The 23090-nt window shown below is 50.4% G+C and overlaps 7 protein-coding genes across 7 annotated transcripts; 3 read left to right on the forward strand and 4 right to left on the reverse strand.

Moving 5' to 3' along the window:
* Nucleotides 1–1104: 1104 nt before the first annotated feature.
* N7489_006048 (putative l-fucose permease) lies at nucleotides 1105–2873 on the reverse strand (the record flags this gene model as incomplete). The annotated part of the gene is made up of 6 exons (XM_056711798.1): nucleotides 1105–1299; nucleotides 1394–1830; nucleotides 1889–2233; nucleotides 2300–2517; nucleotides 2584–2684; nucleotides 2739–2873. The coding sequence occupies 6 exons, from the start codon at nucleotides 2871–2873 to the stop codon at nucleotides 1105–1107; spliced, it is 1431 nt and encodes a 476-aa protein (XP_056565513.1).
* A 970-nt stretch (nucleotides 2874–3843) lies between these two features.
* On the reverse strand, nucleotides 3844–7120 carry N7489_006049 (calcium-transporting ATPase; the record flags this gene model as incomplete). Its single annotated transcript, XM_056711799.1, has 6 exons — nucleotides 3844–3949; nucleotides 4008–4330; nucleotides 4388–5161; nucleotides 5188–6702; nucleotides 6782–6939; nucleotides 7003–7120. 6 exons carry the CDS (start codon nucleotides 7118–7120, stop codon nucleotides 3844–3846), a joined length of 2994 nt encoding a protein of 997 aa, XP_056565514.1.
* A 2330-nt stretch (nucleotides 7121–9450) lies between these two features.
* N7489_006050 (14-3-3 adaptor artA-like protein) lies at nucleotides 9451–10833 on the forward strand (the record flags this gene model as incomplete). Its single annotated transcript, XM_056711800.1, has 8 exons — nucleotides 9451–9462; nucleotides 9606–9613; nucleotides 9678–9724; nucleotides 9789–9808; nucleotides 9865–9876; nucleotides 9944–10218; nucleotides 10291–10378; nucleotides 10456–10833. The coding sequence occupies 8 exons, from the start codon at nucleotides 9451–9453 to the stop codon at nucleotides 10831–10833; spliced, it is 840 nt and encodes a 279-aa protein (XP_056565515.1).
* A 2285-nt stretch (nucleotides 10834–13118) lies between these two features.
* On the forward strand, nucleotides 13119–13613 carry N7489_006051 (uncharacterized protein; the record flags this gene model as incomplete). Its single annotated transcript, XM_056711801.1, has 1 exon — nucleotides 13119–13613. The coding sequence occupies one exon, from the start codon at nucleotides 13119–13121 to the stop codon at nucleotides 13611–13613; it is 495 nt and encodes a 164-aa protein (XP_056565516.1).
* Nucleotides 13614–13936: 323 nt separating this feature from the next.
* On the reverse strand, nucleotides 13937–14922 carry N7489_006052 (eukaryotic translation initiation factor 3 subunit J; the record flags this gene model as incomplete). The annotated part of the gene is made up of 3 exons (XM_056711802.1): nucleotides 13937–14635; nucleotides 14721–14800; nucleotides 14904–14922. 3 exons carry the CDS (start codon nucleotides 14920–14922, stop codon nucleotides 13937–13939), a joined length of 798 nt encoding a protein of 265 aa, XP_056565517.1.
* A 386-nt stretch (nucleotides 14923–15308) lies between these two features.
* aspf22 (enolase acuN) lies at nucleotides 15309–16814 on the reverse strand (the record flags this gene model as incomplete). Its single annotated transcript, XM_056711803.1, has 4 exons — nucleotides 15309–16104; nucleotides 16157–16496; nucleotides 16563–16619; nucleotides 16691–16814. The coding sequence occupies 4 exons, from the start codon at nucleotides 16812–16814 to the stop codon at nucleotides 15309–15311; spliced, it is 1317 nt and encodes a 438-aa protein (XP_056565518.1).
* Nucleotides 16815–18617: 1803 nt separating this feature from the next.
* Nucleotides 18618–23012, forward strand: N7489_006054 (uncharacterized protein; the record flags this gene model as incomplete). Its single annotated transcript, XM_056711804.1, has 8 exons — nucleotides 18618–18825; nucleotides 18890–19276; nucleotides 19338–19794; nucleotides 19854–19970; nucleotides 20392–20490; nucleotides 20732–21297; nucleotides 21356–22000; nucleotides 22054–23012. The coding sequence occupies 8 exons, from the start codon at nucleotides 18618–18620 to the stop codon at nucleotides 23010–23012; spliced, it is 3438 nt and encodes a 1145-aa protein (XP_056565519.1).
* Between the last annotated feature and the right edge of the window lie 78 nt (nucleotides 23013–23090).

The raw sequence follows: 23090 nt of genomic DNA on the forward strand, positions 1-23090 counted from the left end.
CCCTCTACCCTACATTTCCTTGAACCCTTATGATGATTCGACCCTCGCTTGATTTTGATGTCTTTTACTTAGCATTCCCCTGTTTCATATAGAACTTTGTCTCATATTATCTCGCTGGATTTATCAGCAACACAATACTTGCATAATGAAATTGCATAGACCACTGCCAACTTCGATATCCCCGAACATGTATATTTTGGTCCAACGTTGAAAGATTTCCTGTCAGCCACCCGCTTGACGAACATCGTTCCTTGTAGGTCGACAGAAATCCACGGCGCAAGTCGCAGTCTCTCATCTGTGCCATGCGCCGCGCTGCCCTGGTGATATGCCAGGGATATAAGTATGGTATTGGTGGAGCTGCACATACCTAAATGGTGTGGTCTTAGGCAGGAGTAGGACTCGTGCTTTTAGGATGTGATGTGATCTACGTAAGAGGCTTCAAGGTTGTCCGATATCATGTCCGAGAATGTTTGTATCTCTTGCTTAGTATAAGTATCATCATATCCCTGTATATAGCAAACGCCGTGACGTTTGAATAGTGGGTTCCTCTTGCTTTGAGTGCCCATTTCGAGGCCAGCCTTCAAAGCAGGCATAGCCACTTCATTCGACTTTACCCTCGGAACATCCTCAGTCTCTGTTCAGACACCTTTTCCCGCCCTTCCGTCCGAGGCGAATGCGACAACTGCGCGGCAAGGGACCCTTCACGGGTGTTGCTTTTCCGACGATACCCAAAATCGAGACGAGCACGAGATGGCAAATGCGTGTTGACTGGAGTTGTCAACGACCTCACAAGTGAGGATCAGTCCGTTGTATATGCCGATACATGCATGTATATATTTCTCTACACGGCTTTTGAGACAGGCCCCAATGTGCTGCTTTCAAGGTTTGACGCCCATAAATGAGCTGGCATTCGCAGATAATGCCAGTACTATCATCCTCCTCAGCAATGGCAGTGACGGTGCAAAAAGTAATATAGTCCCTATATACAGAATACGCGCAAGCAAATAAACCAAAATCAAAATCCCAACACCCATTAGCCATTAGCCATTAGCCATTAGCCATTACCCCAAAGGATATATTGAAAGCAGAGAAATGATAATCTATCTACCGTTCCACATGAACGGCTTCATGCTTCTCGCCCACACTCTCATCAATACCATGAGAGCCCATAACAGCCTCCTCATCCTTAGTACCCTGACCCTCAAGACCAACCTCACTCTCACCGATCTTATCCACGGTGTTCGTGTACGCCGGAACGAAGTTCACAGCAATAGCGTAAGTCCAAGCGACGACCATAAACTGCAACTAGAATTAGCCGGGGACCCAAGAGAAACGAAAGCAGATAAGGAATAAAAAAAGGAAGGAAAATGAACTCGATCCAAGTAGAACATACCATAGTCGGAACAATAAACGCAAATCCCGTATTATCACGCATATCAGCAACATGACCGAGAATAGGCGGCACAACAGCCCCTCCACAAACACCACCAACGATAAACCCAGAGCCACGCTTATAATGGCGTCCAAGGCCACGAATACCCAGCGCCATGATCGTCGGGAAGCAAACAGACTCAAAGAAAAGGGTCATGAACAACATAACAACACCAACCTGCCTCGTCTGCGTCACCGACGCAGCAAGGAAAGCCACCGTACACGACAAATACACCAGGAAGACCCAGCGCGCACGCACGAACTTCATAATCCCCGAGCCGAGGAATCGGCCGACCGCGAACGCGCCCTGCGCGCCGGCGAGATACTTCGCCGATGTGGCATCCGGCGTACCGGGCCAGGTATCCTTGACATAGTTGATGAAGTAGCCGGCGATAGCGACTGAACGAGTTAGCTTGGCAGGACGAAGGATAAAATGAAGCGGGGATATGAAACACACCCTGCGCCCCTGTATACGTGAACTGCGCCAGTGTGGCATGGAACAGCTTGTACTGTTTCCAGAACGGCTTATCCTGTTCATCGACGTGTGTCTGCGCGACCTGGAAGGCCATATCCTCGTCTGTGACTTCGGGAATATTGGAGAGGAAGAAGACGCCCGCGAGCAGGAAGACAAATACGCCGATGGCGAGGTAGACCCACTGCACGCGCTGTAGGGCGGCTACGTCGTCTTCTGTCTCGGTGAAAAAGACATACGAGCCCAGGACTGGGCCGACGACGGTGCCGATGGCGTTGAAGGCCTGGGCGAAGTTGATTCTGATCTCGGAGTAGCGGGGTGGACCGCAGACTGGACAGATGCAAGGAGAGGTCAATATCTATGTGCGACCTCGTTTGGAATGTGTGGTTGTCTTACCGGTTAGGTAGGGGTTAGCTGCTGTCTCGAGAGAACCCAGCCCGGATCCAATGACGAATGTGGCACCGCAGAAGCCGCCGAAGGATTGGTTTAGTCCTGCGGGCCACATGCATAGGGCGCCAATGCCGTATAGGCACAAACCGAAGATAAAGACGGTCTTGTAGCCGAAGTTTCGGAGGATCCAGTTTGCGTAGCCTAGGGAGGCTAGGGGGTATGCGCTGGGTTTTGTTAGAGCGGGGACTTCTTTTCCTTCTCAATATGTGTATTATGGAGAGATATCGTACCCGAAGTAGGCTGCTTGAAGACCAGCTGAACGACCTCGGTCGATATGTAGGGTTTTCTGGAAATGGGAGTTGAGGGTGTCCAGTAAACCATACGCAAAACCCTAATTGAAGTCTTAGTAGGAGGGCTCTCTCTGTGGACCAATACAGCAACATACCCATAGAAAGAACAAGGTCGTTACTAAAGTCAAGGGCCACAGACTCTGTCGTAGAGTCAGAGTAGCGGCCGAAGTAGTCGCGCGATTATCAACACGCAAGCCCGAACGGCTTTTGAGGAATTCCTTGACGCCCATTCTTAAGATATAGAAGAGACTATAGAAAAAGAAATAAAAAGTGCCGAAGGGCTAGGACCAAAGGGGGTATTTAAAAGAAAAACAAACGGTGACACTCTAGTAATTTCTGTTGAATTTCTCCGCAAAACTCCACACTTTTTCCCCAGTCCGGGGAAAGCCCCCAGACGATCCCTGGGGAATCCAACCACGTCCAATCACATCCAATCAAAACTGTCACCTCGGAGTTGCACCGAGGATCGAAGGGTAACTTTGATCGAATTCGCTGTGGTCTGATCGAAATCCCCGCTCTAAACCCTGGGGTGGCGTCAGCGTTGCATGGATTGTTTCAACGCTATTCATCTTTGGGCTACGCGGGATGCCATTCCGGTCCGTATTACGGGTTATTCTCTCCCGTGTCTGGTGGAATGCTACTCCGAAGTATATTGGAGACCATATTACCCTAAACAGTAAGATGGGCATCCTACCTAGGGACTATCCCGCGTCATCGCGCCTATTTTGGTTACGGGAAAGGGGGGTACACGCTAATGTGTGGCATTATCTATGTAGTTTAATAGCCGTAAACAAGAGCCGTGTGTACTACTAGGGCACCAATTACAACTGGACTGCATCATCCATCGGTTTCATTCCAAGGTTGGAAAGTGATCACGGCCCTTCAAGCTAGAGGGTGTAGGGAAACAGGCAAGGTCCGACTTCATCGAATAAAGCGGGTTTTCTACAAGGACGCAAGTACACATCGTCATACTGTCCCACAAGTGCAACCATCACAGGTTGTAACCTTTCATTCAGAGTGATCTATGGGCATCCATGATAGCATGTCATAACTATTCGCGCAATCTCGTATTCAACGCTGACAAATATCCAGCCAAATCAGGCACAATCTATCTCTATTACACACCGGTTAGCTCCTGCGAGGGCAGACATCTGGGAAGTTTGGGCCATATTTAGGCTTTCGCCAATATAGCCCCATCCTTTATGCCCGCTTGGGCTTACCGGCGGTGCCGTTCTGGGCGGCCGGGTTGACGGCTTTCGTGTTGTAGAGACGACGCTCAACCAACTTGAGGAACTCATCGATCAATCTAAGGGGCGTGGATTAGTAGGATATTCTATCAGTATTAACCAGGAACAGGCACTTACACCACAGGCGCACTGATCACCAACACTGCCTGCCATTCATTCCAGTCCATAGGCAGAATCGAGAACAGGCTCTGGAGGAAAGGAATGTAGAGGATGGCAAAGTGAAGGAGCATGGACAGAGTGATGGCATAGATAAGCATGGGGTTGTTGCCCAGGAAGAAAGTCAGGAGGGACTCGCTGGAGGACAGCGCGTTCATGGCGTTGAGCATCTCGATCACCACGAGGATGGAAAGAGACACGGTGGAGGCAGACTTGCTCATGTCGTTGCTGAACATTTCGCAGCCGATCTCGGGGAACTGGGCGCTGCACTTGTGGTAGTGGGACTGAATTGGATATGTTAGCAACACATAGTTAATACGCGGGAATATCATAGGACGTACCAATTGCCAGAAAGAAATGCCAGGTCCATCGGGGTTGTAGATAAACCACCAGACGTAACCAAAGACGGTAGCAGCACCGACGTAGATGCCGATAACCATGTAGCGGAACAACAACCAGCCGCCGACAAGCGCCTCGTCACGACGGCGGGGAGGGCGGTTCATCACATCGTGGTCAGGAGGATTAAAGGAAAGAGCAGTGGCAGGCAGACCATCGGTGACAAGGTTAACCCACAACAGCTGAACGGGAATCAGAGCCTCGGGCATGCCAAGGGCAGCAGTCAGGAAGATAGAGACGACTTCTCCAATGTTGGAAGAAATCAGGTAACGGATGAACTGTTGAGTGTTGCTGTAGATGGAACGACCTTCCTCGACGGCGACGGTAATAGTAGCGAAGTTGTCATCAGCCAAGACCATATCAGAGGCCATCTTGGCCACATCAGTTCCGGTGCCCATTGCCACGCCAATATCAGCCTTCTTGAGGGCGGGAGCGTCATTGACACCGTCACCGGTCATAGCGACTACGTGGCTCAAGGACTGGAGGAGATCGACGAGCTTGGACTTGTGACTAGGCTCAGTGCGCGAGAAAAGGGAGGCGGTCTGAACGGCCTTCAGCTGTTCACTTTCACTAAGAGCGTCGAACTCACGACCCGTGTAGCTCTTGCCGGTGAGATCCTCGTCCGCGCCGAACACACCAATTGAGCGACAGATAGACTCGGCAGTATTGCGGTTATCACCGGTGATGACAATAACACGGATTCCGGCGGCGTGGCACTTCTTGATAGAATTGGCAACTTCAGGACGAGGGGGTCCAACATTGCGACAAGACCAATGAGAGTCATGTTCTGCTCCAGCTTGGCGTAGTCCTCGGTGGTGGTGGCGTTCTTCAAGAGGGGGTTCGCAGAGATATTGTCAACACTTGCGATAGCCATGACGCGGAGGCCACGGTTACCATACTCAACAACTTCCTCGGAGAGAAGCTTCAAGTGGTCCTTGGTCACAGAAACGCGAGATCCATTGGCGCCTTGAATAACGTGTGAGCAGCGGTCGAGGATGCTTTCGGGGGCACCCTTGACCAGCAGCTTTTGCTCCTTGCCCTCACCAACGAGAACAGACATACTCTTGCGGTCACGGGAGAACTCGTAGGTGGCCTTGAGAGGAAGACGGGACTCGTAGTGAGCGCTGGCGGCATGCAATCTTTCGGATGCAGGGAGGCGGTAAAGCTTCTGGTTCAAGGCGATATCGGTGGATCCAATCTTCTCAACCAGAGTACGCAAAGCTCCCTCAGTGGGCTCACCGATGCTGGAGAAAACTCCGCTCTTGGCGTCGTGGGAAAGGCTAGCGGCGTTGCAAAGGGCAGTGACCTCGGCCAATTGTGCGACGGTCGATGAAGAAACGGCCAAGTTCTCGACGACCTTGCCATTCTGGGTGAGCTTTCCCTCGGGAGTAAAAGTAGTGCCTTCGACGTCGATCTCCTCGAAGCCAGTGCCAGAGCTGGTCAGGTAAACAATCTTCTCAACACTCATCTGGTTAGTAGTCAATGTTCCGGTCTTGTCAGAGCAAATCACACTGCAGCTGCCCAGGGTTTCGACGGAAGGAAGAGACCTGACAACTGCGTTCTTTTGAGCCATCTTGCGGGTACCTAGAGCCAGGCAGGTGGTAATGACCACTGCCAGACCCTCCGGGATAGCCGCCACACCAAGAGAGACAGCAATTTTCAGATAGTAGATAGCACCCTTAGTCCAGCCACCGAACGCGGGGTCGTTGAAGTTCTCATAGTTGATAACCCAAACCAGGACACAGATGATGGTAATAACCTTGGCTAGCATGTCACCGAAGTCGTTCAGCTTCTTCTTCAGGGGTGTCGGCTCGGAGATCTGGGAAGTGATGCTCTCGTGGATATCTCCGATGGCAGTCGAGCCACCAGTCAACACGACCAGAGCGGTAGCGTGGCCGTTGACCACGGTGGTACCAGAGAAAAGCATGTTGAGCTGGTCCTGCTTGACGGCCTGCGCATCCTTAATAGCGCGGGTCTCCTTTGCAACACTCTCGCTCTCACCAGTCAGAATAGCCTGGTCGACGCGGAAGCTGTTGCTATGAATTCCGAGAAGTCGGCAGTCGGCGGGGACACGGTCACCGACAGCAATTTGAATGACGTCTCCGGGAACCAACTCCTCGGCCTTGACCTTTCGCGTCATTCCATCACGGACGACCTTGGCCTCGTTGGCCGAATATTCCTGCAGAGCCGAAATGGCCTTTTCTGCGCTACTTTCTTGGGTCACTCCGACCACGGCATTGAGGATGAGGATAGTAAGGATCTGTGAACAAAACATGCCTTGGTCAGCAAGATAGAACACATAGGTATCCGGATGGAATGTAGAATATCCAGACACTTACAACAGCGGGGTCCACGAATGCAGTCCAATCGTCACTCTCTTCAAAGAGAGCTAGCACAAATGACACGGCGGCCGAGCCAAGGAGGATAAGAACCAATTGGTCCTTGAATTGTTCCAGAATCAGCTCCCACATGGGAGTCGGGGGTTCTTCGGCAAGAGCTAAGTAAACGGCAGACGTCAGTCCTGACAATGTCATCATTTTGCAGCGGAGTGGGTACTAACCGTTCGGTCCATATTGTTGTCTGGATTTTAAGACCGCGTTCTGCGACAGACCGGCCTGCTCTGATACTTTGAAGTGCTCTAGCGACTCCGCTGGAGTACGGAGAAAAGCGTTCTCCATGATCGCGACACCCTCAACGGCAATAGGCAGGATCAATTGCGATAGCCGTAGAGGTGATGAAGAATAGTTGGGGTAAACAAGGCACAGAGGAATGGGGGCGTGTTTTAAGATAGTGACATGCCCGGGGTAACACAGAGTCGGAGAAAAGGAAGCAATCCAAAGCGAGGGAAAACGCGATATAAAATAGAAAAAAGATCGAGAGCAAGAAATGAAGATCGACCGAACCTCCAGTGGGGGAAGTCAACGTGTTCTCATCCATTTGATTCCAGGGGCTGAGTAAGCACCGGCCCTGGCACTGTGGGGCTTCCAGAGCCCCGGGGTCTACAGGGCTGAGGGCGGGTCACCGGCAATTCTCCGCTTTGATTTCTCTTTTTCCTCTTCTATTCTGTCTTTTATTGAGTATGAAAGTACGAGATATGCTTGATATTATCAGGATTCTACCTACTACCTTCGGCATAGTCAGTCTCTTACTATACCATCCTCTCTTCTTTCCAAGGTTGAGTGAATTGCAGCATGAGACTCTCGTAGGGCTCCAACGTCATGCCAATTTTTCCAACTGGGCCGACTGATGGGGCGTCTCTAGGCTACATCGTTTTTTGCCTATCAGATAGACTTGGTGGATAACCTCTTCTCTTGGCAGCTTCCAACAAAGTGGGTATCCAAATCTTCTAAACCGACCGAATCGACTCCTCTGTACTAGTGCGATGTCGGTAGGCTTGTGCCATGACCACAGCTCTTGACTCGTACTCGCTTATCTCTAGGCCAAGATATTTGATCGGTTGGGAATTGCTTTATTTCCGGGGCCGAGATCTTCAAGGCCAAAGCTCAGTCCCTGTTAGTTGCATGAAGCGTGGCATCTCCATAAGCACGCTAACGTACCCTTGCCTATAGGGCTGACGCTAGAACCAAGGTCCATGTTGCATAACTTGTATATGTACCTAGGTATATAGCTGTTGATCAATATTCTACCCTCAATGATCTGTGTTCTAAACAAATGCCAATATCCAATCCATTGCTATCTCTGCTGCTTGAGCTCCTTAGGTTGTTTCCAATCTAGCCAAATGTTCCTATAAAGCCACGTTTGATAGCCAACATTAGAGGGGAAATGAATCCAGCAAGCCTCTTAGAGTTTGCAGTGCATTCACCGACCAACTAGGCGATATGATCAATCCGATAGTTCTCCAGGGCTAACCTTCCAAGCTTGGAATCAACCTGTGGACACAAGGCCACATACGTAGGTCGACATGAGACCAAATTCAGCCACCTCTGCTTTTTGAATACTCTTTCAGATGTCCACTAGTTATATGTCTTTTGTTCGAATCGGCTAAAAGTTATAGTAACAAAATAAAGAGCTGGACTTTACATATCCGCCACTTCGTTCCAGCAACTTAAAAGCTTGTCTGCAAGGCTCCACTTGCCCATTGAATTAGATGGGGGAAAGAGCACTGTGCTGTAAATGCTGCTTAAGGTGTTTTTATTGGAGCAAAGAGTAGCAAATGTCTGAAAGAAACACCTTTTGAATACATTTAGCCCGAACTACTACAAACTGTGAAATTACTTGAATACCCCTACCTAGAATACCTAGAATACCTGTGATACTTGTGATACTTCGAGACCTAATTTGAGTGGCTGGTCAACTACATCATAACCGGTTTTGTTGTCTGGAAGGTTCTAAAGACATTTGCATCATCATCATCCCCAGACTTCTATACCGTTACTGGCTTCCACTATAATAGCTAAGACACAATAAAGAGGCTTTTTTTTACCTCATACCTCTAGCTCTACATAGAAATTGCATGTGTTTCCTGATTTTGTTGACAGTACCGGTCGGAGTCCCTTGGACGACATTGAAGGTATTATGACCCCGTATGTACACAGAGGGGAAGTCTAGGTACAGATTAGGTATAGAATCACGCGAGATCCCATATATCGTGCTAGTTATTCGATCCACGTGTCCATGTCTCCCTAAAAGGAGTGCTGGATACCGTCTAATATTAGCAGGTACTTGGTAACAAATACCGTCATATATACCCCACCTCGCCCAGATTGATTACTTATTAAGGGGATCAACGGTAAAACAAATACTGGGCCGCGGCCCAAGTACTCCGGTACTTTCACAGAGCGGTGCCACAATAGGGGGCATGAGGTACCGGGTACAAGAGAACAGTGTATTATTGTTATGATTCCAATTCCCCCAACTCACCTCACTCCATCTCTCTCCCCCCCCACTTGGTCGTCTCTACCCATCTTCCTCTTCTGCATCTCGTGTTTCCTATCCCTTTATTTTTCAAGTCTCAAGTTTCAACCACCTATCTCGATTCAATTTCACAATGGGTTCTGAGGTATGTTGTTATTTCCTTCTATTCGGCGCTCTTTTGAGTTGTCACCGCCATCGCAATCCCACATTCCCATCCTCATATGAGCTTACCCCCATCTGGAATTTTTCTCGATAAGAACTGGGCTAACAAATACTGTGACTATGCAGCGTGAGAAGTATGCCCATCGTCGCCCCTATCCCTGAAACCCCATAGCCCGACATGACTGACCCCCTCACCAGCAAGACGTTCCTCGCGCGGCTCTGCGAGCAGGCCGAGCGCTACGATGGTGAGTGGACTTCGCGATCACTTGACTGGACGTGTATACTGACGTGTCGCTCTGTGCTTTTCAGAAATGGTCACCTTCATGAAGGTTAGTCGCAACCCCTCAGCGTTGTTTACTGGGTATCCATGCTAATCGCCGAACAGGAAGTCGCCAACGTATGACACCATCTACCCATCCCCTTCGGGACTGCTTTTAGGGTATTTGCGATTGACACGTATTTAGATTGGTGGCGAGCTCACTGTTGATGAGCGTAACCTGCTTTCCGTCGCTTACAAGAACGTGGTCGGCACCCGCCGTGCCTCCTGGCGCATCATTTCCTCCATCGAGCAGAAGGAGGAAAACAAGGGCTCCGATGAGCACGTCGGTATCATCCGCGATTACCGCCAGAAGATCGAGACCGAGCTGGAGCAAGTGTGCCAGGATGTGCTTGACGTTCTTGATGAGGCTCTCATCCCCAAGGCCGAGACTGGAGAGTCCAAGGTCTTCTACTACAAGATGTGAGTTACACTCTAACCGACTTTGGTGTGGACACACTTCATGTCGGGACATTGCGCTGACATTGTAAACAGGAAGGGTGATTACCACCGCTACCTCGCCGAGTTCGCTTCCGGTCCCAAGCGCAAGGGTGCCGCCACCGCTGCCCACGAGGCCTACAAGGTAAATACCCCTCGTCTCGGCTTATTATCATACGCCGTCTCTCTATTCGCAATGAGCAGCTGTTGATCGTCCCGCAGAACGCCACCGACGTTGCCCAGACCGAACTCACCCCCACTCACCCTATCCGTCTGGGTCTTGCCCTGAACTTCTCCGTTTTCTACTACGAGATCCTCAACTCGCCTGATCGTGCTTGCCACCTTGCCAAGCAGGCCTTCGACGATGCGATTGCAGAGCTCGACTCCCTCTCCGAGGAAAGCTACCGCGATAGCACCTTGATCATGCAGCTGCTGCGCGACAACCTGACCCTCTGGACCTCATCTGAGGGCAACGAGGGCGAGGGTGCCCCCAAGGAGGAGAAGCCTGAGGAGGAGACCGCTGCTCCCGCTGCCACCGAGGCTGCTGCTCCCGCCGAGGAGAAGCCCGAGGAGGCTAAGCCCGCCGAGACTCCAGCCTAAAGGAGCAGTATTAGGGGTCGCGACGAGCCGTATGCCGTTTGGTAGGGTGGGCGTTCGCATTTATTCCTGGACGTGGTTATGCAAGTCGCTTCTTTGTTTTCACTGCAGCGCTGGGTTGGACCGGCAGATATCTTGCACGTCTTCGGGACCGTGTGGGTCGGCCGGCGGAGTTTGATATTCGGTTGACGCGAGCAGAAAAGGGGCTGAGTGGAAATTTCTCTCTCTTTTATTGTCGTTATTCCCACTCCAGCACGTTTCAATGTGTTTATTTTCCATTCCACTCCGAGCTTCTTTACTTGACATGCACCCTGTGTTGGGTTGCTTGCGTAGCCAATGATTCCCCTTTTACAGTATTTTATGACTGAAGTATGAGCCGATACAAGTTGTAAACCTATTTATCCCTTTGCACGACTCGCCTCGTTATTAGTCTCAACAGCCCTTGACGCCTCTTAGTCGACCAACACTATGAGAGATATGTTAACGGATGTGCATTTTTACGCTCTGAAGTTAATCGAATCCCAGCTGCCTTTTCTCAGTAGTGCTCTTGCCTATTAAAGCTACCGCCAACTCAAAACACATCGAAGACTCATCGCTAGGACAAGACCAGCATGCCATCAGCCTCCAAATCGAAGACACCAGCACGTCCGACAATTCCAAACTACCAAACAGAACGCGACAGAAAGCGCCATCCGATCAAGCACCGAAGGTGCAGAACCACCACCATCGGGGAGCAACATGCCTCAAGCGATTCGTCGGAGCCAAGAGCGGTACAGCAACATCACCGGAGGCAATGAGGCTATAGCAATCCTCAACCCGACCCGCTTTCTCCCATCGAAACCAGCTATCTCCCACCGAAGCGAACTCAACCGAAACACGTCTTCCCGCCAACCAAGAGCAACCAATCGAAACCGGGCGTATGGGCGCCACGGAAGGGGTCCGGGCACTTGTTAGAATATGACAGCTAAGCAGGTGGGCATCGGATTGCATGCAATGCATCCTGCAATCTCGGTATGATGATAGGAGGGCCGGAGAACGCCAAGGCGAAATAGTAGTCCACGTTGGTAAATGGTGCCCGGAGGGGTTGATGAGGTGGTCTGTTGTACCGTGATTGGTTTTCTTAGCTGATCCCTGTATGTGTGTATATCTCTTGTGGTATATGTCTGTTGCATTTAAGAATTGTGCTAGGTTTTGTGTCTCTGGCGACTCAGATGGATGGTATAGGGTGTTTTTAGATTTAATCGGTTGTATAGGAAACAATATGAACCTCGTTCCGGTATAGATTCGAATTCGTTATGGAGCCCTGATTCCATACGGTATGATATCAACCCTTGATTCACTTGATAGTATCTTGATAGTATCGGACCCATGCACTGGGATTCAGCATCCCTTAAATTCCGACTCGTCCGTCAAACTGTCGGCTGTGGATTTTAAGGTCAAGACGGTTAGAGGACAAACATAACCATACGATACATAGAATTGGGAAGGAGTAAGCCCGGATGCACAATGCCTGCATCCGCTGTCGAATCAATTGAGGAGTCTACGTCTAGGATTGCCGCGCGTCAAGCAACTCAACAGGTCAGTTGGACAATGGTTTTGACTTGTGTCAGTCCCAGAGCTTCATACCAGGGCTCTTAATGGTCCTGTTTGTTTGCTTCGCTCTTGGCAATAGCTTGGACGAGTGCAAGCATCTGTTTTACTGAGTTCCTGTTCCAATTGAGGATGAAAAGAATGTCTCAAACCCCCACAATGATGATAAATTTCGATATATCCAAGACCTGATGAGAAGAACATGTAACTTGAAAAGACCATAGACAGGTCTATCTTTGGCACCATGAAAACGAAGCGTAGTATATACGCTGATGTATATATACCAGGTTTCTTCGGGGATTTTCTATATGCATCTATACATAGATAGATACTGCCACATGACCAAGCCAGCGAATCCTAGTTCATTGCATACATACATGTGTGTTGTATGCATGGCTACATCACCTCTGTTCTATGGACCCTATCATGCAAGCGAGGATTGGGTAGACGCATTAGAATTATAACCTTGTCTGGAAAGCCTTCCTCGGTTGTCCCCGGGTACCCAATTCCATGCTACCGGGTTCCATCTTAAAAGGGGATGTGTGAGGTAAAAGTAATGCATATAGCCAATTCCCATCCTTTTTCAACGGGCTATATAAATAGTAGTAGAAGCCAAAACCCCACGTTCAGCAATCTTTCACCCAACAACAATAATAACAACCAATCCACTCCACTCCAAAAACCCAACGTCACAAGCAATGTCACTCCCACAAGCCCTAGCCCTTCCCCTCGAACCAAACACCCTCTACATCCTCCTCCTCGACCTAGGCGGCAACTGCCTCTTCGAATGGAAACTATACCTCACCTCAACACCCACAACCGGCCAAACCTTCCACATAACCAACGAGACCGGCCCAACAAGCTGGCAATACAAAAGCGAAGTCGTGTACAACATAGCAAGTAATGCGCGAGTGGTGCTAGCGCTACAAATTGGCGCCGTCGGCCCCGTGCTGCACGCCGCGCTGGGAGCACGTCTTGCACTCGTCCCGTTGGCGCTGTACTCGGCTCGATTTCGAGAGAGCCTTTCCTGCCGCGTGTGGGTCCAGGAGGCGCTTTTTGCATTGGATGATGAGGGATATCTTGGCCTCGCCAGGAGTGTGGGGGATATTGAGCAGGAGGCTAGACAGCTTGGGATGCTTAATAAAAGTCGGGGTACCAGATCGGTGGTTAGGAGTAGGGCGTTTGTTGGTTAAATTTACATTGTAATGGATGGTTATTAGCTCTGGAGGTTATGGTTAATGTAAGGTCATATAATAATCGGAATGGATTGGGTCTTTCTATGGGTTACTTGTTCCCAAGCATTTGAGATAGATATTGAGATAGATGGGGATGTACAGAGCGATGTTTGGGCAAATGGAAAAAAGGAAGGGGTAATCGACCCAGCAGAAATAACCTGCACGTAGGTGAGGCAGATATAAAAGATATAGATCTTTTAAGATGCGTATTTTCAAGGATCGAATCCAGGGCAAAGCAAAGCGAAACAATTCAAATGGAGACTAGTCGTCCGTATTCACATTCACATAAAGTCATCATCCCCAAGATCACCACCATCATCGTAGTTGGTGTTATCGGCATGGATGTCGCGGCTAGCATTCAGGGAGATCTTGGTCTTTGCTGCCTTGGACTTCTTGTTGCCCTTGTCAGCGGCACGCTCCTCGCGCATCTTCTCGTTGGAGGCAGTAGTGAGGGCACTGGCAATCTTCTTGATCTCAGTACTAGGCAGCTCCTTCACAAGCTTACGGGTGAAGTCCTGCGCCCAGAGAGCGTAGTGAGGCTTCTTGGAGTGCAGGGTGAGGAGTGGCACAAGGGTCTCGCTCAGGCGGGTGAACTGATCCTTGGTGGTGGGCTTGAACAGCGGCATGGCGGACAGATCGATGGCCTTGGTAGGATCGGTTGAGTCGCTGACGACAATGGCCTTGGGGGCTCCCTTGTTGGGCTTGACATCAACAGAGCCGAAAAGATCCTCGGCGTGGGCAAGATCGGCTTCCTGCTCGGTCTTGCGCAGACGAGCACGGCGGGTTGTCTCGTCCTCGCTCTCGGATTCGTCGTCGCCCTTCTCGCGTTGGCGCTGCTGCCGGAGTTCCTCTATCCGCTGGGCTTTGGTCTTCTTGTTGGCGGCGGCGGCAGCCTTGGCCTTGGCCTCAGCTTCTTCGGCCTTCTTGGCCTTCTCGCGCTCTACCTCGGAGTCTTCGGCGGCATCCCATGAGTCAAGAACCTATCGTTCGAGGCTTGTTAGTTTATTGGGCTTGGGCGCGAAAGTGAGGGCCCTGTTAGACAGGTTCGAGGTTGTGTTGCCTTACTTCTTCTTCCTCTTCATCGTCGAAGCGACGGCGGGGTGCGGCAACAATAGGAGGCGTAGAGCTCTCCTCTTCTTCTTCATCTGTGTGATATCAAAGAATTAGCAACGGAAACATGAGCAGAACACGGGCTAAGTAATTGTGGCAATGACTATAGAAGGCGATAATACAAGGACAATAACATACCCCACTTGGAAGGTGGCATTTTGGGCAATCTAAAATCTCGATATGTAAGGAAATGAAAGAACGTAATGCGCTACACGCAAGGCCAAAAGGAACAAGCCAACAATCGGACCCAGCAAGGATGGAGGGGCGAGGGCAAATTTTATGTGGGACACACTTATCGTCCCCAGGTGGCATGCGCACGTGACCTCGGGCATTGGATGCCCGATGAGCATGACCTTTGTTCATATATCTACATGTGTTGTTCATTTACATATTTTCTAACTTATCAAGTGATTGAAATTTGTTTTCATTGAAAAAGATCCTATTAAATTCATAATCATCATGGGCGACGGCTCCGTAGATCATCAAACCATCGTTTTTGATGGGCCCTTATCAGGCCCGATCTATGCTGCCGAAAGGCTGCATTTACAGGTTGACAGCAGTGCGGAACTTCTCGCCGGCGTAGACAGCGTTGGCACCAAGCTCCTCCTCAATGCGGAGGATCTGGTTAAGCTTGGCAAGACGCTCGGAACGGGCAGGGGCACCGGTCTTGATCTGACCGGCACGGAGACCAACAGCGATGTCAGCAATGGTGACATCCTCGGTCTCACCGGAGCGGTGGGAGACCATGACACCCCAGCCGTCGGCGTAGGAGTCCTTGGCGGCCTGGATAGACTCGGTCAAGGTACCGATCTGGTTGACCTTCAGGAGAAGGGCGTTGCAGGACTTGAGCTCAATGGCCTTCTTAATGCGCAGAGGGTTGGTGACAGTCAAGTCATCACCGACGATCTGGAAGTCGGAGGTCTTGTAGAAGTAGCTCCAGGCCTCCCAGTCGTCCTCAGCGAAGGGGTCCTCGATGGAGACAATGGGGTACTTGGCAGCGAGGGACTTGTAGAGGTCGGCAAGCTGCTCGTAGGTGAGCCACTTGGTGGGGTCGCTCTCGGGGTTCTTGAAGTCAAGATCGTACTTCTTGGCATCCTCCTTGTAGAACTCGCTGGAGGCAACATCCATGGCAATCTTGATCTGGCCAGTGTAGCCAGCCTGCTCAATGGCCTCGGTGATGAGGTCGAGAGCCTCCTCGGCGGTCTGAATATCAGGAGCGACACCACCCTCGTCACCGACGTTACCGGCGGACTGACCGTACTTCTTCTTGGCGAGAGCCTTGAGCTTCTGGTAGACCTCAGCACCCTGGCGGAGACCCTCGGAGAAAGTGGGGGCAGTGCTGTGTTTGGTCAGTTTATAGTTGCAACACGTTTCGAGGCTGGAAGACCTACTCGGGAACAATCATGAACTCCTGGAAGGCGAGACGGCCACCGGCGTGGGAGCCACCGTTCAGGACGTTCTGGAAGGGGACGGGCAGGACGAAGGGCTTCTTGGTTCCGGCAAGGTCGGAGATGTGAGCGTAGAGGGGAACACCCTTCTCAGCGGCGGCAGCCTTGGCAACGGCAAGAGAAACACCGAGGATGGCGTTGGCACCGAGCTTGCCCTTGTTGGGGGTTCCATCAAGCTTGTTCAGGAACTCGTCAACCTTGGCCTGGTCCTTAACGTCGATGTTCTCCTTGATGAGGGCGGGGCCAATGACGTCGTTGACGTTCTTGACGGCGTTGAGGACACCTAATTTGGACGAAGATATCAGTTCCTGATTACTCGGGATGTCTCAACGGAAATTCATTCACTTACCCTTACCACCCCACTTGGTCTTGTCACCATCGCGGAGCTCAACGGCCTCGTGCTGGCCTAGAAGATAATGTTAGCAATCTAGTCCTCAATTTATTTTTTTCAATGCCTTGAAGTCAAGGAGAACAAACCAGTGGAAGCACCGGAGGGGACAATGGCGCGGTGAAGGCCGGTCTCGGTGACAACATCCACCTCAACGGTGGGGTTGCCGCGCGAGTCGTACACGGAGCGAGCGTGGATCTTAGAGATAGGCATGTTGGAATTGGACAGGCTGATTATGGATTCAGTCAGTTGGAAGAAAGGAGAAAAACAGGATCTGGGCTGATATATGGCAAAAGCTGCAGGTGACTAACGGCGGGGGGAGGTTCACCGATGACCCAAAAAGATTGGGCGGGAGAGGTGAGAGACGGATATGATTTGCTTGGAGTGCTCAACGGGGGGCAAGTTCCTACTACGATCACCGGTAGGTCTTTGGCTGGGTTTCTATTCCTTTCCAGAAGACTTGGGTGTATGTAGTAGTTTGTAGTAGGGGGGGGATTTGTATTTGGAGGGGTAGAAGATGGTGTTATGGCGGGGTATATGATGTTATGATATGAGGTTATAATGCTTATATTTCAAAGACTCACCTGTTTAAATAAGGACTTGATAAATAGAAGAAAACCTTACGGAGACTAACGACTACTTAAATACTTTCCCCCAGAGAAACCCCGGGAAAAGCTCATTGCTGCTCCGATTCTTTCCAATGCAACAGTGGGGCTCCACGGCCTGTCTCCAGCACTTGCTGGCTGATCCGACCTTATGCGGCCTCTGTAGCTACGAGATCTCCCGTCCCTCGGAAGATATTACATATGTTGACTATGATGGCATACCATTCTCCCGATTGCACATGTCCTATTACAGGTGCATATCGTACATACGGCACCTCTCTACCCCTCGATTGCATATCTAGTCTAAGCTGTAGATAACTCCGTACTTGTTCGGGCTAATGTTACCTCCAGGGCTACATTGTTCATATTGAAATGGAATTGATCATCTTACGTAGCATCCATTCTAACCTTGGAACCTTCCAAGGTTCCATTCTGACTTGGACGAAGACAGCAGTTTACGCCTGATTGCTGAGGCCAAGCTATCTCGGACCGAGCTCCGGGTTAATAATCTTCCATCCGAGCTGTTTCCATTATCAAATGATCTAACAATAGCCAACCTTGGAAGCATTGCAAACACCAGGGTCCTCTTCATCATCTTGAGTTACAAGTACGTGCGACTACCACTTGCCAAACGGGCATTGCCAGTTACCACTGCTCTTTCCAATAATATAGCACCCATCGTTGAGAATGTGGCAACTCGCATGAGATCAACGTCCGTAGCCTGCATCAGATGTACGTATCCTGCGTGCATGTTCCATATGGAGTCTGTCGCACATATTGGTGGTTAAAGCAATGAGTTAACTCGCGTTTAAAACGGGTGATCCCTGGCAAATCAGGCACCAAGGCACCTGGTCAGCATAGGTAGTTCTTCACTTGAGACAAACCCAGTATTTAGATGAATTTAGATGAAGGGGCATCTTAATGTTGATCAAAATGACCGTATATAGACAAGAAGATATAGGGAATATATAGAGACCAAGTGGAGAAGAAAGAGCATAAAAGAACTTAAAGAAAAGAGCTCAAACATACATATATGTGTAGACTAAAGCAGAACGGTGAGCCGCTTTCCAAACATGTTATTACCGTACTATCAACTCTTATTTCGAAGGATGTCATAGGTCCATTCAAGTCAAACTCGTTGATCTTCTTCTGATGTTCTGCCTTAGGTGTCCGGGCAGTGATGACCAGGATTATGACATAAGACAGCTCTGAGGTCATGTGATCGTCTCTTGTGGACGCCGCGCTGGAAGCTCCCCAGGCAAGGTGCTATTGCCCTTTTCAATCACGATATCCATCCATCTTGCGTCCACGACCTTACACGGAATTCTGAGTTGATATCTGAATTACAGTTCCCCTTTGGCTACCATCCCAACTCGTCCACACTCGGTGAATCCATCATTCGTCCTTCATGATGAGCGACCCGGAGCGCAGCCAGGCGCTCGAGGACTATAAAAAGAGCTTGCTCGAGCTACGAGAATGGGAAGCCAAGTTGAAGACCCTTCGTTTGGGTATCAAGGATCTTCAAAGAGAGTTTGATGTTTCTGAGGATAACATCAAGGCACTGCAAAGTGTTGGTCAGATCATCGGAGAGGTGCTGAAGCAGCTCGACGAAGAGCGATGTGAGTATCAAAGCTCAAGCTTTCCATTTCAATGCCGGTATCAAGAAGCTAATGCGCTTTGCAGTCATCGTCAAGGCATCATCGGGTCCTCGATATGTGGTCGGTTGTCGTTCAAAGGTGGATAAGTCCAAGATGAAGCAAGGCACACGTGTGGCCTTGGATATGACAACACTCACCATCATGCGGATGCTGCCCCGTGAAGTTGATCCCATGGTGTACAACATGTCTCTGGAAGATCCAGGGTCCGTCAACTTCGCTGGTATCGGTGGTCTTAACGACCAGATCCGAGAGCTCCGTGAGGTCATCGAACTACCCCTGAAGAATCCAGAGCTCTTCCTCAGAGTCGGAATTAAACCTCCGAAGGGTGTTTTGCTCTACGGTCCTCCGGGTACTGGTAAGACGCTGCTTGCACGAGCAGTGGCCAGCTCGATAGAGACCAACTTCTTGAAGGGTATGTTCGACTTCTTATAGCATCTATACCCGCAATATTCTGACTAGTCTACTCTCCTTAGTTGTATCCTCGGCCATCGTGGACAAATATATCGGTGAATCCGCTCGCCTGATCCGAGAGATGTTCGGATACGCCAAGGAACACGAGCCCTGCATTATCTTCATGGACGAGATTGATGCCATTGGTGGACGACGATTCTCAGAGGGTACATCGGCAGATCGAGAAATTCAGCGGACGCTTATGGAGTTGCTGAACCAGCTGGACGGTTTCGACTACCTTGGAAAGACAAAGATCATCATGGCTACCAACCGACCCGATACACTGGACCCCGCTCTCTTGCGTGCTGGTCGTCTGGACCGCAAGATTGAGATTCCTCTTCCCAATGAGGTTGGTCGTTTGGAGATCTTGAAGATCCACACGAGTACAGTCCAAAAGGAAGGTGATATCGACTTTGAGAGTGTGGTCAAGATGAGTGATGGTCTTAACGGTGCTGATCTCCGAAACGTGGTTACTGAAGCGTGAGTGACAATTCCTATGTCATGATATATCATGAACTCGTTGGCTAACTCTTTATTAGTGGTCTATTCGCGATCAAGGATTACCGTGACGCTATCAACCAGGATGACTTCAACAAGGCTGTACGGAAGGTGGCAGAGGCGAAGAAGTTGGAGGGCAAGCTTGAGTATCAGAAGCTGTAATTTTATCTACCTTGCGAGGGCTGTTGGCCTACATCATCTGGTGCACGGTTTAGATCTTTATCTTGAAGCGCTAATGCTATGCATTCGACCTATTCTTCTGTTGTAGATTCAAGTCGGAGTCTGTAGATCAGGGGGACAACAACTGACTAGCTGGCAGTTGAAGACTGTAGCTGCTCTAAAGAATTAATACGAGGACGTTGGTTTTCGCTAACTCGATGCCCTGTTCATTTACGTACTTCTACATAGTTATGAGACTAGTTACGCGTACAATGAGATATGATTTGCGGACCCCTAGTGTTGTCTCTCCACTTCCCCAGCTTCCTTCAACCTGTCCTTGCTACGTTATCGGTCTTTACGCAATTTCGTCTCGACTTGGACTGAATGCTTGTTGTGATACTTGGCTTTTATCTGCGTTAGGATTGCTCAGGACACGCGGGATAAACTCCGCGCTCCGCATCTCCGCAGAGAAATTCTCTACGGACCACCATCCCACCAAACCAAACTGTATCGGTGCATGTGAGTCTTTTTTATTTAGATCCGAGGGACCGAATTCTCTTTGCGATCGAGACTTGCATATCACACGCGCTTAGAAAAGGGTTATACTTCGGTAAGTGTGAGGGTGTCCTTGTCCGAGCTCCTCGTCCCCCAGGGTTGGAATCAAAGCCGACTGACCGTTGCATTTAAGTAGCAAATACGCTTGAATGAACCGCGAATTGCAATCTTGATCAACACCAGACAAAGGCGAATCCTCCGATAGCACCTCGACCTCCTCACTCCCATGTGGCGCACTCGGTAATCGCAAGACCGGCAGAGATTCCCCCACCGAGCAAGAGACCAGATCGAAGAAAGCAATGGCCTACCAGCCATCGCGCAGCCCTTTGCCGTCGCGCAGCCCCTTTGCACCCGCGCAACAAGACGGCTTCTACGGAAACCCCCGTAGCGGGCTCCGCGGATACGGGCTGTCGAACCAGCCCATCCCCCTATCCAATAAAGTGAACGGCTACTTCGAAAAGGACCGCACGCTGCCTTTATACAAAGATAAGCCATTCTTTGCGCCGCGGCGCACAGGTCCTCGAAGGAGATGGAGGCCGTTCCTGAACTTGCTGGGTGTGTGTACAGTGTTATTTCTGTTGTATTATAACTTCTACCTCCGCACATGGTCAGGGCTACAGTCAAATGATAAGGGGGTAGAATTATGGAAATGGGCGCAGACGCTGGAAGACGGGAAGACTTCAGGGGACCTGTCTGACTGGACTGCGAGACGAGAGAAAGTGCGGGACGCCTTCATCGTCAGTTGGGAAGGATATGAGAAGAACGCATGGGGTAGGTCATACAGCAAGTAGCCTTGTATACTATGACAGCGGCTGACACTCTTGTTCAGGATACGATCAGTATCGCCCTGTATCGAACGTTAACCAGGAGGACACGAGCGGCGGGTTAGGCTGGATGATCGTTGACTCGTTGGACACATTGATGATCATGAATTTGACCTCCAAGGTCCACCGCGCACGGCAATGGATCTCGACATCATTGAATTATAACCAGGACCGGGATGTTAATACGTTCGAGACCACTATCCGCATGCTGGGTGGTTTGCTGTCCGCACACTATCTATCAACCCAGTATCCCGATTTAGCACCCCTCAATGACGATGACGTCGGTGCAGCCGGCGAAGACCTGTACATCGAGAAAGCGGCTGACCTCTCCGAACGGCTACTCGGAGCTTTCGAGTCTCCAAGCGGCATCCCATGGTCGAATGTCAATCTCAACACTTCAGAGGGTGTTGTCGTCCATTTCGATGAGGGAGCTACGTCTATTTCTGAGGCTGGCTCGATACAACTTGAATTCAAATACTTGGCCAAGCTGACTGGAGAGGCGGAATATTGGAAGTTGGTTGAGAGAACGATGCAGCTGGTTGACCTGCAAAAGCCGCAGGATGGCCTTGTCCGAAGCGCCATTCATCCTGACAGTGGTTCATTCAAAGGGGACAGGATTAGTCTGGGTAGTAGGGCAGATTCTTACTATGGTATGTTGATGAACTCGATGCACTGCGATTCTTTATCAGCTGACTCGCTCCAGAATATCTCATCAAGCAATACCTGCAGACGTCAGAACAGGAGCCCGTCTACAAAGAGATGTGGGACGAGGCACTGAGAGGCATCCGCAAGCATCTGGTCTCATTCACCAAGAACTCTCAGCTGATGATTATCGGCGAGCGCCCCCAGGGCCTAGACCAGGACCTTTCACCCAGAATGGACCACCTGGTCTGCTTCATGCCCGGGACAATCGCGCTCGGCGCGACCGGTGGCCAGCCCTTGTCCCAAGCCCGAAAGTCACCGGGGTGGACTCAACAGCGTGAAGAAGAGATTCTCATGTCCAAGGAATTAATGAAGACCTGCTGGGCAATGCACCAGGCAACGGCAACCGGCCTCGCAACCGAGATTTCCCATTTTGTCTTAGACTCGCCGCCAGTGATGATGGCAGACAAATACCCAGATCTACTGACGAACCCTAAGCGCGCATCCAAACCCGAGGCACTGCGCGGCATTTCTCAGCCCGTAGAGGTCCAAAGCGGTGCATCCGCGCCCTGGCGCGCGGACATCGACATCCGCCGCAACGACCGCCACAATCTACAACGCCCGGAAACAGTCGAGTCCCTCTTCTATCTCTACCGTATCACCGGCGATGACATCTATCGCCAATGGGGCTGGGAGATCTTCAAGTCTTTCATCAAACACACAGCCGTGGTCGAGAAGAAGAGCACGTCCCGCATTCCTACGTCAACCAATACAGCGCCCGTTTTCCGTATCAAGGGCTTTACATCGCTCGGGAACGCGGATGCAGTCCCTTCATACAAGCGTGATAATATGGAAAGCTATTGGATGGCTGAGACGCTCAAGTATTTCTATTTGTTGTTCTCGGATCGTGATTTCATCTCACTGGAGGATCACGTTTTCAATACAGAGGCCCATCCATTCCCGCGGTTTAAGCCTAGCGGGGATCTTAAAACGGGGTGGGAGAGGGTGCCTAGGCAGTAGATTTGCCGGCGCTCTGCTTTAATGGAGCCTTCGTTGGCTATGGCTTTGATGTCTCTTGTATGTTCTGTACAGCGCTTT

This window comes from Penicillium chrysogenum, assembly GCF_028827035.1.
Source record: "Penicillium chrysogenum strain IBT 35668 chromosome Unknown utg000004l_segment0_segment0, whole genome shotgun sequence".
Taxonomy (NCBI): Eukaryota; Fungi; Ascomycota; class Eurotiomycetes; order Eurotiales; family Aspergillaceae; genus Penicillium; species Penicillium chrysogenum.